General features: G+C 42.8%; 1 protein-coding gene across 1 annotated transcript; it reads right to left on the bottom strand.

The window, feature by feature from the left end:
* Window positions 1-8,533: 8,533 nt before the first annotated feature.
* Window positions 8,534-14,763, bottom strand: hhex (hematopoietically expressed homeobox). Its single transcript, XM_018760873.2, has 4 exons — window positions 14,225-14,763; window positions 11,275-11,453; window positions 10,660-10,710; window positions 8,534-9,073 (listed from the first exon to the last, which is right to left on the bottom strand). Exons 1-4 carry the CDS (start codon window positions 14,565-14,567, stop codon window positions 8,840-8,842), a joined length of 807 nt encoding a protein of 268 aa, XP_018616389.2. The 5' UTR covers window positions 14,568-14,763; the 3' UTR covers window positions 8,534-8,839.
* Window positions 14,764-16,270: the final 1,507 nt, after the last annotated feature.

Raw genomic sequence — 16,270 nt, 5'->3', positions numbered from 1 at the left:
CAGCTTGCTTGATTATGTTTCTCCCTGCACCGTGCAGGAAACAGAACTAGTCTTCCATCATCTCCCTGTTTCAAATGTCTTGAGCCTTCGGTCCTCTTTCATAGATGAGGCTCTCTGAGGGGTTGTGCAAGAATCTGAAAATCAGGCATGAGGTAGCTTCTTAGTTTCAGGGGAGATATGTTCCTTTAGATGCATCTCAAGTAGATCCAGCTCTCGGATGAACAGCCGCTTATCCAGAAACAACACTACAACCGAAAGGGTTAATATTTAAGCAATCTATCATTTGTGTATGGTGATGATGAAGATAGCTGGGAAGAGTTTGAATAGTGTGAACTTTTGCTGAAATGATAATGATAACACTAATAACAAGTCAGAAGAAAAAAACTGTTGCACAACATCCTCCCCCTTACACCCCACTCCTTCGTCCCTGCCTCCAACCCTTGACCATTTTATTTTCTAAAAATATTGTCTGCACTGTGTTAAAATTAATGGCTGCGGGCAGCTCATGGGGGTTCCCGTCAATGAACACCTTGTCCTTCTGAGTCATGTCTCTGAAGGTACAAGCTGTCGATTACTCCCTGATGTCATCCATGAAACTTGCCCCAAGAACAATGAATTTCCAAAAGGTCCTTGACACGTGCTTCCACACAAAAACAACAAATTAGTTGTCCTCTCAAGATAGATATTTTCCATCCAGTAAAAAAAAAAAGAAACATTAAAAAAACAAAGTGTGGTCAGTCCGAGATGGAAGCAACTGATGGTAGCAATGCCAATGCGTTGGGTCAACCCAAGAAATGAAGAACATTTCCTACATGTTCCACCTCCATTGGCTCATCACCAGAAAACATCGGGGAACTTTTCTAGACATATCCTTGGAGCCCCCTGACCCATCTGAGAGAAACCCCGTGCCATGCCTCCTGCCTGCATTCCTCAGCTCTCGAATTAAGGGTGTTTCCTTGGATTTTCATCTTTGTTTTCACAGTCTTCAGCCGGGCAAAAAGGAAGCAAAACAAATTAACGGCCATTGTTCAGAGCCTCTAGCTCCCCCAATAACATTATTTGTGGAAACATACATGCAAGAATAACTTCCTGAGTGAAAGAGATTAATTTTTCTGTCCAAAGCGGATGTTCCCTTTGCAGCAGGGTCCCTGCATGCTGGTCCCGTCCCAGAGCCTCGCTGGCACGTCTCCATGGAGCTGAGTGTAGAGGGAAAAGGGAGCTGTCATGAGCCACGGCACCTTCTCCGCCAGCCCTGAAGCACAGAAAACAGGATATGTTCCCTCCACAAAACTATTTTTCGTTTGTTCCCTTTCTCAGTCAAGTTCTGAGTGTTAGTTTCTTGTGATGCGCGTGGGGCACCGTGAACAGGACAGCGAGAAACGTTCCAAGGAAAATGTTCGATCGCTACATTAACTGAAGTGTCTACCCTGTTTCTGAAGTCTTCCAACCTCTCTCAGTTTTTTTGCTCCCCATTTCTTCTCCTAAATATTGCTGTTGTTGTTTTTTTTCCCTCTTCTCCAACAATGTAAAAACCTTACTTTGTTTCAGCAAGTTTGTGGCTCCCACTATTTCATAGCCAAACTCAACTCTTTACAGTGAATGAGTCATTCATGAATTCCAAGAGTGACTTTTACCTGAATACACTCCCTGTGTAATTTAAAGCTTCAACTGCATTGTTATTCACTTGTGACTGAAGAACTTGTATACATTATATGATATCACACACACTGGCTGTGCCAAGCGGGGGTCGCGGTGAGCCAGAGCCAACCCTGGCAACGCAGGGCGTAAGGCCGGAGGGGACACATCCAGGCCAGGACACCCGTCTGTCACAAGGCACCCAAGCGGAACTCGAACCCCAGCCCCGCCAGAGAGCAGGACCCGGCCAAACCCACTGCGCCACCGCGCCACCGCACCCCCCTAATATCAACATCTATTTCAATATATCTCTCTTCAACAAAGTTACTGTCAGTGGTGAAATCTGGAGCTACCCATAAAGAGCCATACACACCGAAAATCAGCTCAGTCGTCCAAGACTCTTTTCAGTTAAGATCTTTTCATATTGCACTTTCATAACAAGACATTCTGTACTGTGAGCCCTCTTACTCGGTGTCTGTTTATGTATATCTGCGCTGAAACTGTGCAAAAGCCTGACACGTATATGATATACTTGTATGAATTTGGTAAACCAGAGCGAACGATTTTCAGTGCCAAATTATTTTTGCTGAAATCCTTGTATGCATCCTTTTCAGGATAATACCAAAATAATACCATGGTATCATACTATCTGGCCCACTTAAAAGTGATAGATAGATAGATAGATAGATAGATAGATAGATAGATAGATAGATAGATAGATAGAAGTGTTTTCACTTGCAGAGGTTGCGTTTCCACCGCAGTCCTTTGGATGAAAAACTGGCACCCCTTTCATGGGCAAAACTGTTTGGTCCACATGAAGAGGTTCTTCAGGTCCATTATCACCCACTTTCCTGACAAGTGCTGTCTTATTTGTTTAACCCCTAGGTCAATGCTTTCTTTTTTCAACTTGCTGGGACATAGCATTTGTACTCCATGTCTCCAGCCTCGCTAGATATTTCTCTCTTTAACGCCTTCTTCTTTCGTTGTATCGTCTTGCATCGTGAGGCCTTCAACAGCCTCATTGCAGAAGAGCATCTGCGCATTGAAAAGTGCGTCATTGCAGTTTACCGTTAAGGGCTCTTTCCTTACACCTGGCTGAGCAACAGGTGAAATATCATCTTAAATAATCAGAAAAAAAAAAAAAATCTTTGCTGTCGTGGGACTTTTACTTCTCAGCCAGCCAAAATCAATCAGCAATGCCTTGTATCGTAAACCAGCACGAAATCGATAAGCTTTAAACAGGCTAGTTGGACATGTTGTCGGGGGGGGCGATGATAACGCCGTCTGTATTTTCCTGCCGCAGGTTTTCACTTTATGGCCAACGTGAGCTTATACAAACGTATTTCGTCAGATAAGATTGTAGCCACTGCTGTTGATCCAGCTATTTAGAATTCCACCACTTTGTTCACCGCGCATTTTGCGTTACATCTTTTGCGGGAAACCTAAATGAACTCCTCCAGGAGAGGATTTATAACCGACAGCCAACTCGGAGCTGGTAAGAGGTGCGGCTCAGTTCCGCTTCTTAGTCTCCCGCAGCTCCGCATCTTCCGAGGACCTTCACGCGGCCTAAAGAAGGCTGACATACAGTAGAGAAGCAGTCCAAAGTTTAAGTAAATTTCCTGGAAACTTGTCTTTTTTTTCCATGTTTTCCACTTTTTCACATTGTCGCTTTGCACGCATCACGCGGCGCTAAAGGGGAATTTTACTTTGTTAACCCTTCATTTTTCCGTTTGGGTTCTCATCCGCGTGTCAGCTAAACAATCATGGACGTGAACATGCGGCGAAAGACAAGACTGCATCTAAAATCACACCACTAACCCTGAATATTGATTTTTTTTTTTTTTTTTTTTTTTGGGAGAAATTCAGGATCAGCAAAGATCTGAAACTTTCTTTTTTTGCTGCAAAGACTCTCAGCAACCGGCAACAGATTTGTAGGCGTATTGATCTCGTGCGGTCTAAGATTAACCCTACGTTTTCCGGTCCAGCTTTGCACGAGCCATTGAAAAGAAAGTTTCCAAGAACGGGTTTGAGGTTTCATGAAGTTGCTGTAAAGCACACCCAGAGCCCACCCTCGTGCGCACCTCGCGCTAGTACAGAAAAGTCGCTGTACAATTCTATGGTAATTAATCAGAGGGGAGTTTATAGACATTAGTTAATGTGTTGTTATAATTGAACGACTGTGGAATGCGGCCGCCGTGGTTGTTGACCTTGGATAAACCGACACCATTATCTCTCTGCTCGGTGATAAATTAATGAAAGGACAGTGTTTGCATTGATACTGTATCTCTTGGCTGTTTTTGAAACTCCTGTCATTGACTGGAGTGACACAGATGAACCTAACGCCCAAATAAATGAGGGTGAGTGCGTGGACAGCCCCATTACCAGGGTATAAATCTGCAGCTTGCAGTAATGCATTGTCCATTGCACCCCTTTTCTTTTCATTAGCTCTGGGGAACAAAATGTTAAATTATCCGTGGAGCAATTAGTTTGAAAAGACGGCAAACAGTGGTTCATCTGGCCTGCGGGCACCGGCAGGACGTGCTTTTCAGTTCGGTACTGCAACTTTACCTAACGGTCGCCTCCTTTTATTGCATTAAATGCGTGTGGGACAGAGACCTTTTTACGACCTAACTGGGACTTTACACTTGTGCCTAGATTTACCGTTCTGTAATACTTTTATTTAATATTTTAATTTGTAACCCATAAAACTGGTGTTCTGGGGCAGTATTGCCTAAGGTTAAATTGTATTGCTGCTCTTTTATTTAATGAATTAATCTCAGCTCACCCACTTAGTTATGCTGTAGAACTCAGTGTCCCATCAGGTAAATAAATAGCAAAGACGAATGCGTACTGCAGCCTGTATGAAGGGCCACGGGCGGTCATAAAAAAAGTGATTTCGCTCGCATTATTTTCTCCGCATTGGTTCCCCTCACTGTCGTGTCACCATGCAGTTTTTTCATAACCGCTGAAAATATGATATTATCTAAAAGGTTTGGTAAATCGAATGAAATAACGACAATTGACACACTGATATTGTAAAACGAATATTTCCTTTATTATGTCACACTCGTGAGAAGTACCGCTGATTTTAACTTCAGTTTAATGAGAGAATCTTCTAGACTTGTTTGAGCCCCGGTTCAGTGTCACGTCATCGTGGAAAGGTTCGGTTCATATTCTTGCACGCGCATCTGGAGCACGCACAGCGGCACGTGACCGCTCGAGGATCACTTAATGACGGTTTACCGGTCCTAAATGACCCGAACAGGGCCTGCTGATTGAGCGGCAGCGCAAAGCTTTTCTTTTCAATTAAACAATTAAAACAGACAGCAGTGGTCGAAGCGTCCGGGACCCACGTCTTGCTCCTGAGCCCGAGTCAATATTTGCTTAGAAGTTGTCACAGAAACCACTTCCCCCCCGTGCTGCGAGGACAACATTAAGAGCGTCCTTTCTGAGACATTAAATCATTAGGCCCGGCGCTCCTTTCGAGCAGTGGAAATTCTAACGAAATGCGGATTCCATTCGCAGCTAAGGAAAAAGAAGTCCGTCGTTTTATTGTGCACTCGCACATATTATTTGCTTTTCAATTAGGAGCAATCCAAACTAAGATACGGCATTTTAAATGTATTCATGCACCACTTTAAATGATTAAGGGATTTTCTGCATGAGTATCCAATTTAGATAACATTATAATAAAGATTACTTGTTTAAACACAGTAAAGAAAGCGCAACACACTTCTGCCGTAAATAATACTACCCAAACAGTGCAAACTCCTATCTTGTTGCTGCACACATAAAATAAATAAGAGCAAGTTTGACACAGAAATCACTCATAGGACAGACTGTGCAAAGAAATAACAGCAACGTCGTTCCCGCAGAGGCCTGGAGCTGCATTAACGTGCGCGCGTGTGTTTGTCGTTTCGTGATCGTTTAAAACGAGCAATTCGGAGAGTCTGCATTTCTCGCAGTTCTCGAAAGGCTGGATTAAATGAGAGTTAAGTTTGTCATTTTTAAACTTTTTCAGATTTTCAGTCTTTTTTTTCCCCACATTTTCTGCAGTACTTTTGACCTCACCAATAACTTCACCTAATTTAACTTTTGCACAGAAGCCAGGGTAGTACAACTTATCGATGTTTCAACCTATCCATGTATTTCTCATTCTGCACCTTGAACAGCAAGAAGCCAGTTTAACTCACCAAAACTCCTTAGCTGCAAGAAACAAAACATATTCGAGCGTAACAATCCCCAGGATTGTGAAAAAGGGTGGCTCATATTCAAAAACTGCCTGGATTCCCACATGATTTGGCAAAGGTAAACTTTAAGCCCCATCAGTTATAGCTGATAATAAACCCCTCTCTAGCTTCTTTAAATAAAAACAACAGGCATTCTGTCGTGTTGCACAGTTTTCATTCTCACCATGTTTTTGCTTTAAGGAAACTATTTTCCATGATAGATGCAGACACAGTGCTTCTCGTTCGTATTTATAAACGCATTGATAAATTGTTTGCGTTTCATCAGCGAAGGGCAGAAGATTAACCGAGTGTCTCTGCGTGAACTTCCCTTGAGGTTGCATATGAAGAAAAAAAAAGTATTGCTCCAAAATGAGGAAGACTGGTGACAATATTGCGCTAGTATTGCCGTATACAAACTGAAGAAGACATTGTTCGGTGTAAAGTGATTCCTCAACTGAAAACCTCAGCAATTTTACACATCTTCTCTAAAACGAACGTAAAAACCCTTCTGTGCCTTACATTCAAGGCGGGATCATGGATCTTGAACCCAGAGTTAAGAACTGCGGACGCACATAGACATGTTGGGGAGAGTGGAGCTGTGGAACTGTGTACAATTTCCTTGGCCCTTTGGAACCCAGAACTGACCAACCCGTTGAAGAAATGAATGTTTCACCAAGCCTTGTCTGCAGTAGTCGTGTGTTTTTCATCCCAATGTTGGTCTTTCGTTTGCATGATCTGTGAACCATTACACAATACAGTAAAAATCGATGCACATACTACTGGTCTTGGAAAGGCTTTCCATGTGTGGGGTCATTGAACCAAATGAGTGGGTATGCAGGTGCAGACAACTAAAGGATTAATCAAACACTCTGCTTCGACTCGTGTCATTAAAACTCTTCCAATCATTAACATTGTGCTTACCGAAAACTCTTCACTGTTTGCCTTTCTGCTAAATGATAACCTTTTTGAAGTTGAATCTGCTGATATAAGAGTCAAACACAAGTGCAAACTTGTGTTGCAAGCCACAACGTCTTGCTGATTCAAGAGGAAATGGTCTCCTTATAAACTGGCAGAAGAACCCCAAGAGACCCAGGAACGAAGATGAGTCACGGCGATTTAAATATCGATGAAGCATACGTTGTAAAAGAGATCAAACAATCACAACTTTAACACAAGAGTTTCTGAAGCAACATGAGTCACCCAACAAAGTTTGCTTAAAGGGTAAATAGTTGGTGTCTGAATAGCAGGTGCATAGGCCACAAAAACTGCAAAACTGTTGAACGTGGCAAGGGGACCAGTATCAGAAATCACGACGGCGTGTACCGAAAAAGGGAAAGCTGCCTCGAAAAAGAGAACATAGGTCATAAGTTGAAGCTCGTCGACAGGGATGGGTGGAAACTTTAAAAGATGACTGTTAAATTCATCAAGCGACGGCCTTGAGAATTACCGTGACGCTGGTTTGGGCGGTGTCGGGCTGCTGTGCGGATCCAGAACAAAACCACACAACCTGGACCACTGAGCAGCGTAAAAGTAACAGGATCCGAATGAGTTGCTTGTTGACTTCTTTTTCCTACACGTGCATGAAGGTTTGTCTGGAGACAATCAAATGATGCCAAGTGGTGGAGCTATAATGGTATGCACACCAATCTCATGGGAATCACAGGACGCTATTATTGCTCTGTGTGATCATGTAGCAGCAAAGCAGTATGAAGACATTTAACTATTTTAACAACCACCATTTTCTCAAGTTCCTGTATTCCAAGACGGTATTTCAGCCACGCACGATGCTAAATGCTTTCAACAGTTGAAGAGAAGTGCTTTCCATGACCTCATGTATTACCACATCCACTCATATACGAGACCTACAGATATATAAGGACACAAGAATGAAATATATACAGTATATGTACTTATAAATGAACAGTGTATGTATACTTACAGTACATATGTAACAGCTATTATGAGCTGTAAAGTATGTATATTGCTTTTTGCAGCATGGTGTAATAGTTCACAGATGATGCAAAAGCAAAACCAATGTTGGATTCAAACAAATCGCAGAGAACCTACTAGAGAATGTCTTGGGAATTTTTTTTCACCCCAAGACTGGTTTCAGAAGCTGTCATCAAAATACATGGATTCTAACACAAAAGAGAGCTTCTCATTATTAATTACATACAAAAAAAACAAATGACAAAAAAAAAATAAAATCATTCTCTGATTGCAGTGTAATTTGAAAGAAAGTGTAATGATGCTTATATTTCTTGGTTCTGCCATCACTTAAAATCTGCATGACTTTGCCAGGGCTGCCACTCAAAGGCGTAAAACACAGCAAATTTAATGTGAAATGGACAAAATTGCACAGTTAAGCAATGACCTGTAACTCAAGTGTTTATCTTAAAGGAAAAGGTCAGTTTCACAATGTCACAGGAAGAACTGAACTTCACGGTTCTCTTATTAAAGGGAAATTCAGAAACACTATCTGATGTGATATGCATTTTTTTGGCCAGCTTTCTCTATAATAACGATTTACATAAAACCAAATACTTTCGCCAGATAAAATTCAAAGACCAAAGGCAAAGATATTTCAGCCTTTATTTCTTGATAAATTTGAAATTCATTATGCATCTGAAAGTAATGCATTTCACAATGTGCAGGTATTTCATGACAGAAAGAAACAAAACAAATTCAGACATGACACTAGTCAAAGTGAGCTTATCAAAAATATTTAGAGAAATTTTCAATCATGTCAATACTTACCGATAGAAACATTAATTACAAACTGTTTTTCTTCAACGTTGTACTGAAGATATATATTTAATTTATACTGAGGAACAGCTTTTCTACTCACAAAATATACAGACATATATACAAAACTTGGATCGCCTATTGAAAGTAATAGGAGGTCCAAAGGGCAGCTTTCATTGTGCAAAGACCTCGCCCTTCCAGGAAAAAAAAAAAAAAAAATTAAACGTGGCTCATATTTGCACTTTTCGAGAACAGTCTTCCTCAATGTCCAGTTCTTGGTCGGAATCGTCTGAGATGTCAGATTCGAGGTCTCCCTGCGATGCGGGGGACGGTGAGCAGGGGATCTGGCTGTGCAGCCCCTCGCTGGGTTTTTGGTCGGCACTGACCCCTAGCTCAGGTCTCTGTTCGCAGGTCCTCTCCGCACTCTCACAGTCCAGCTCTCTCTTACTGCCCTGCGGGTTTTCCTGCGGAAAGTGAAAAGGGACATTCATCAGCTTGACTAAACACAGCGCAAATCCTGTGGAGGGCATTTTTAGGTGTTTAGTCATTTTCACTCCAGAATATAGTCAACTGTTTTATTTCTTTCGTTGACTTGAGCCTTTGTTCAGCGCTCTGCGTCACTGTGTGAGAGTAGCGCTCCGTAAAAATCAATTTAAATTAACCGCATTTAATTTTAGTCCTTTTATTGTGGCTGTATTTCTGTTCACTGATAAAGGATACAAAATCCGTCACTCATCTCTTATTTTAACAGATATATACACTCCTGATTTATTATAGATATTTGTCATAGACTGTACTGCTGATTTTCAGCAGAATTTAAATATTTATATTTGGTCATTTGTTATTTAATTATCTAGCTGATATGTGTCTCTGAAGTGAATTGCAATACTTGGTAACAATAATTTTAGTCGTGTAAACCACTGGGTAACTTGTACTGGAGCAATTCAGTAAACAACTGGCTCAGGGATACTACAGCAGGAGGTGGGACTCGAACCCGGAACCTTCGCAAGCAAGGCGACAGTTGCAAACGCTATCGTAATTAATTTGATATTGATAAATGCAAGCTCATTATGGGAATTCGGTCGGTTTACATTTCGATCTTGGGAAGCTCTCATATTTCCTGGTAAATACGGTGTAACCAATGTAAATCTGCACACTGTGTACACCTGTACTGGTGCAGCAGGTACTCTAAATGGTCAGGGTTCTTCTCTTGAACCCGAAATCCACCGATACTAGTGTACCCTTGACCAAGGTACTTACGCTGCACTGTACGAGTACAAGAGTACTGTAGTACAGCGGTTACAGCTCGGACCTAAAGGTTACAGGTTCAAATCCCACCTCCTGCTGTTGTATGATTGCACAAGATATTGAGCCTTAAAATAACTTCGGTAAAACTAGCCACCCCTATAAACGAGCAAATAATCCTAAGTACCACATAACGACCAAATTATGGTTGCAGTATAAATTATAAGAGATTGGAGAAAAGGTGAGCTAAATAAATATTATATACATTTAAACTGGTGCACAAAGAAGAACCCGCTCTGAAAACTGTCAAATTATTATTTCAAAATGAAGAATCTAACGCTTAAATCGCCTGGGGCGGTGTGAGAAACTGCGACTTCAAACGAATTAATGCGGACAGACTAAAAACATTAAGTATTTTCACTTATTTTCACTTGGGTTAATTCCTTTTACTCCGTCAAATCACAGCACGGTTACGTTCATCGCCTTCCGCGCGTTTCGTGGTTTCGAGTCGTAACTTTTGGTCAGTAAACGCTCGTCGACGATTCTAGATTTCTGTTATTACGCGACAGTCGTTTTCGCGGGCTTCTGCGGGCCGCGTGAGCCCGCAGGGCGCGCGCCGCGTGCCTCGCGCGCTTCTTCGCGGCTTACCGGTTGCGCGGCACCGCTTCGACGTGCTTTTAAAAAGCACGCTTTTATTTTCAAATCAATAACTGGGGAACAAACAACGGCGCACGCCGCAGTGTAAATGAAATATGACAATATCGCGATGACACCTTTGTACGGTAAAGTGTTTCTAACGTCTCACCTGCTTCAGCCGTCGCCACTTGGCCCTTCTGTTCTGAAACCACGTCTTCACCTGTCAATCAATGTAAAAATAAAAAAATAAAAAAATAAAACGTTTACGTTAACGTTACACTACATCCATTTACATCGTACACGTATTACGTATTTAAATAGCATAATTAATGTTGTATTTTGAACATTTTATAGACGAAATCGCAAGGGCAATTCATACGTTACATATGCAATATATTAGTATTAGAACAAAATATATAATTTATAGTTTTCTACTGCAAAAATAAAATCGAGAAAAACGTTACGAAACGTCTGGTCTGTTCTTGAACGAAAGCCGGGCGTATGTACTGTAGTGTACATATATATTATAAATTAACAAAATGTTGTTACAATAATAATGATTGTTGGAAATGAATGATTGTTGATACACAAAATATTTGTTAAATTAATAACTGTTGGAAAGGATTGTTTCCCGGTGGGGAAAAGAGCGGCTGGAAGTGCGCGGTTCTGCGGACCTTCTGGGGTCGGTTTGTCACAGCAGTAAATAATAATAGAGTAACAGTACAGTACGCGCGCGGTATTCTAGTCAAGTCACGGAACGAGAGAAGGGAACCGGAACCGGAACCTGTCTTTCGCTCAGCTGCAGCATCTTGGCCAGTCGTTTTCGCTCCGGGGGCGACAGGTACTTCTGAGTGTCGAACTTCTTCTCGAGCTCCACGGTCTGGTCGTTGGAGAAGCGCACCTGGCCGCCCTTGCGCTTGTGCAGCGGCCTTTGTATGAAGGGGCTCCACAGCAGCGGCTTGCCTTCGGAGACAGCACGGCCAGCATGAACATGATGAACATGATGAACACAACCGAAGAAACAAACAAAAAAGAAAACAAAACTCTCTTATACTCCATTCAAAACACCATAATTATAATGATTAAACAAAAACGCGAACATCACGTATTAACGTCGCTGCCACATCACGAGTGCACAACAACTGCGCGTGTTGCGTCATTCGCAGCAGAAACCACAACAAACCCACACCTACGGTTCAAGTTAGGCAATTTTCACTTGATTTTTTTTTTTACTTTTTTTTTTTTTTTTTTGCTCCTTCTCCCCCTTCTTCTTCGCGTTTTTTTTTTTTTTTTTTTAAGGCAGGAGGTTTAGGAACTTCTCGAACATCCGTTTGCTCTAATCTTCTGAGGAAGGCTGCGAGGGGCCACAAAAACTATGGCAAAATTTCCGTCAATGTGTTTCCTGTTGGTTTATCTTGCGAGTGACTGCGCCATCCGTCCAATCCATCAGTTACACATGTGTAGGAAACTGCGATTTGTTTCATTTATTTATTGTTTTATTTGCTCATCCATAGTCGCCACGAACGTGCAACCTCCTCCCTTTTAAGAACAAATGCTTAAAATAATAATAGCCATCACAGTTGCCTTCATCTCGCATTTCTTATTTATCATATTTCTCCCTTTTTAAAATAAACACAATCAACACGTGCAATAAAAACAATAATCAATCAACAGAGTTCATTTCGCAGTAAGCCACACACATATATATATCACTGTCAGCCAGTCCCAAAAATCTCTGTTTCTGACTTAAATCATCAGTTTGAAATTTGCTACACATAGTGTGTGAACAATAACAATTTATATTATCGCCGGGGCAACGAAGGGCATCCCTAAATTCCTAAAATATTTATTTTAGAACTCCTTCGAGTGATGCTGCTAATCAACAAAACGATCATTCTTGGTCACGCAGAACGTGACAATTCATTACGCTACTTATTATGTTTCTTTTCATGTTCAACGCACCTTTGCTTACTTTTAAACGCACGTTAATTTCAGCTAAATTACTGAAATCAAAATATGTAACATGATACTGGATATATAGAATTTTACGTAAGATACTACAGTGTATATGAAATGCTATATGCAGACACACCCATAAATATCTACAGTATATATATAATATATATGTTCTTTGCTTATGAAAACTATTTTGGTCTATTTTGGTTACCTTAGTATTTCACACATATATGGGATTTTGCGTATGCTGTATATTTTTTCCTTCCCTTGCTAATGAACTAAATCGAGTTTATTTTGGTTTGTGCTTTTTTCACAAATCCCCTCTCTTGCTGTTCGTACTCTGCGAAAAGGCGCTCCGTCTCGCTCCGACTTGCGTCATTTCAAACTCCGTTTACTGTGCGGTTTTGAAAAATAGGAAGCAGCCGGTTATTTCAGCCGCTATAAAGTCACATCCCAGAGAGAGGAAATGAACAATATCAGCAGAACGGATCCCGGCTATCACAAGTCGAGTGTTTCCTGAATATGTCTGTATTGAGGATGTCGATAAAATAATCAGCGCCGTGCACGACTCCCGGGCAAAAACAGCGCTTAACAGCTTCTGAGAGCAGATTTACTCCTATCGAGAGCTCAAGGTTTCCTGAATGGGCGGAACAGGAGGCGAAGCTCGCGAGGGCGGGGGTCGGGGGTGGGCGGTGGGCTGCCCCGCACATCCTCCCTCCGCAGGGCCACCATGGAGGGCCACAGACAGGGGCCCCAGAGCTCAAGGCCCTCCGGAGCGGCCCCGACCCCATAAACAGAGCCACCGATCTGAAACCTCAGCTTTACCCTTGTCCTTGAATATAAAAATACTTTTTTTTTTTTTTTTTTTGGGGGGGGGGGTACTTTACTGAGGTCCAGATTTAAAGACCATTTTTAGTCACCGCTCCTTTGTTCGCGAACAGCACTGTGTCATAACGTTATGAGTGAAACAAAGTAACGCGGTGACGCAACTTTGTCGCGTTTTCGGGCCGCAGGAGCGTTTAGCAGCGGCCACCGTGTGTGACACACACTTAAGGGACACACACACACCGCACTTCGGCCAGCTCTCCTAAAAGCGCCTTCGGTGAAACCCCAAACACAGGCACAGATAATATGAGGAACATTAAATACAGACTAATAAACATCACACACACACAAACTCGAACAGGTGAAGGATCGCATTGTGTATATTTCGTTCAGCAAATAAATCACTTCTTTTGATTAAGGTCTTTTTTTTTTTTTTAAATGTCAAACATTCATTTAATTCTCCGTTCCTGAACGTTCTAGAGCAGAGTCCACGAACGACATTTAGAGTTAGTGGTTAACAGTAGTCTTGGGTGAAAAACAGCAGCAGTAAAAAGTGTATTAAAATCACACCGGTGACGCAACCGGGTCGGAGTGCGCGGCTAAAAATGACACTTTCATCGCACGCGCTAATGAAGACGCGCGTTTTCCAAGGATACGCGTTTAGGGATGTGTGTACATGAACACTGGAATTACGCCGGCGGCGCGCGAGCGCCTCGAGCCCGACTGCATTCTCAGCATCGTCTGCACATTAAATTAATTTCTCGCGGTCAATCATCGCCGTTTGGGTTATCAGCCGCCACCGACCGAGGCGACACCTGCACCCGCGATCGGCGATCAACTTTACCAGACTAGGGACTCGATCCAACAACCGTCGCGTCGGACAGCAGCCCCGTGTTCGCCGTAGGTCCGCTACTACTGTGAGCATCGCCGCAGGCTCAGCCGGTGGTACTCACCCAGGGGGTCGTGCCTGATGAGCGCGTGCGGGTAATCGCCGCGGTGGAACGGGTAGAACGCGCCGGGGGGGTACGTGGCCGCGAAGGAGATCGCCGGGTGGATCGGGGTGGGCTCATAGATGGGGGTCCGGTAGCCGGACACCAGGGTGGTGAAGGACGAGTTGGGAGACGGCAGGGTGGGCGCGGAGAGCACCGCGGGGGACCCCGGGGAGCCGCTCCTGCCCAGGATGTCCTCGATGTAGAAGGGGGTCGGGTGCACGGGCTGCACGGGGGTCGGCGCGTACAGGGGCGCGTTCACGTTCACGCCCATGGCCGCAGGGCCCTGGTGGTGCTGGTACTGCATGGCTTCTCCGACGCTCGGACGGCTGCAATCCGGAGGCCTGAAGGCTGCCGAGGGCTCTCGGGTTCTCACACGCTCGCACGCTCAGTCGCACACTCAGTCACACACTCGCTTACACGCAGAGGCGCGCGCGCGCGCCAACACTCGCCGAGCTGTCCATAGCCTACGGGGGGGAGCGCGCCGTGTGCGCGCAAGTCTCCCGGCGCGACTGGTTTGTAAGCGAGAGGCGAGAGGGAGGAGGTGGCACATGAGGTCCTCTTCCTGCGAGGCCGCGTTCTCATTGGTTAACTGTACCTGTCAGATCTCTCTCTCTCTCACTTACACAAACACACACACACACACAAACACAAACACACAGCTGCGCTCCATGCCAGTCGCGCGCTTCTCCAGCACTTGGCCGCTTGCAGGCGAAAAAATAAAGAGCACAAAGCTTGAGCGGACAGTTGAGCTTCAGACATATTATAAGCAGAACTTTTCCTATTTTTCCTATCTATTCATTAAGCTGACGCTTCTCTCTAAGGGCTCATAATTATTCATCCATTTTTACGCACTTAAGTGATTTTACTGTAATAACTGAGGGTAAGGACCTTCCCCCGGGGTGTTACAGCGAAAGGTGAGATTCGAACCTGTGCTCTTTAGGAGTAAAGGCAACGGTTCTAACCACGACGCTACCAAACAACAGAGGTGCTTATATTTGCTGACTTATAAATGATGCAAAATTAATTTTGCCCAGAAACCGGACGTCTTGCGCCGCTATAATTTAAGGCGCACTTTTTTTCTCCTTCACACAAACTTGCTAACAAACATGCATGGAAATATTTTTATTTGCAGATGCTTTTCTCCAAAGAAATGCAAGTTCATTAAATTGTGCGTGCATTATATTGTCTATATTTTTACAGTATAATTAAATATTTAAATTTTTTAAATAGAAAAAAAAATGGCAGTGTTTGTAAAGGCATCAGCCAGTTTAGAAGAGATTTACTTAAACAAATACAAATGCAGCAGGAATGGTCCACAGGACACACTTATCTTCTGAGAAGTTAACTGATGTTGTGTTTGTAGAATAAACCCTAACTGATTTAATTTCCCTTCAGTTCAAAATTATCTACACCTACAAATGTAGTCAATGAAACAGTTTAGAGAGCTTTACCTGCAGGAAATGTGTTCATCAATAATACAGGATACTTTTCCCTCCCTTTATCTACTTAGACTGGCTTTCATTCTTTACCACAAAAACATATGGGATGTAACCAGATCATAAAGATTTTTAAAGTTTATAATATAGAGACTCTACTAATAAAAGCCTCTACTTGGCACATGCAGCAGCTCTGTAAGTAAGGTTTCCACACACAGCTCATAAAATTAAGACTATGGCCAACCATGCAGAAAAACATATGTTTACAAGGAAGTTTAAGAAATAAATACGAGAATGTGCATCACCTGCTTCTGGATTTCTCTGCCAAATAAAGTTCAGTTTCTAACCACATTTAGATGACTTTACTGCACCGCTTCTAACAAGAGAACTAGATTTTTGACCAAATGTTAGGTGTAACATTTTCACTAGAGTAGAAGCAGAGTACAGTACTGGTGTAATATTTAATACTGGTGATAAAGTTCATTGATTTGTCAGGACTTCAGTGAACAAAAAGCTGAGAAAAATGGGAAACATCTTGATCACATAGTCTGTGGAGTTGCTCACGGGTGAT

The sequence above is a fragment of the Scleropages formosus genome, chromosome 24 (assembly GCF_900964775.1).
Source record: "Scleropages formosus chromosome 24, fSclFor1.1, whole genome shotgun sequence".
Classification (NCBI taxonomy): Eukaryota; Metazoa; Chordata; class Actinopteri; order Osteoglossiformes; family Osteoglossidae; genus Scleropages; species Scleropages formosus.
Note: the sequence above shows the minus strand (reverse complement) of the source record. Positions and strands in the feature narration are given on the sequence as shown.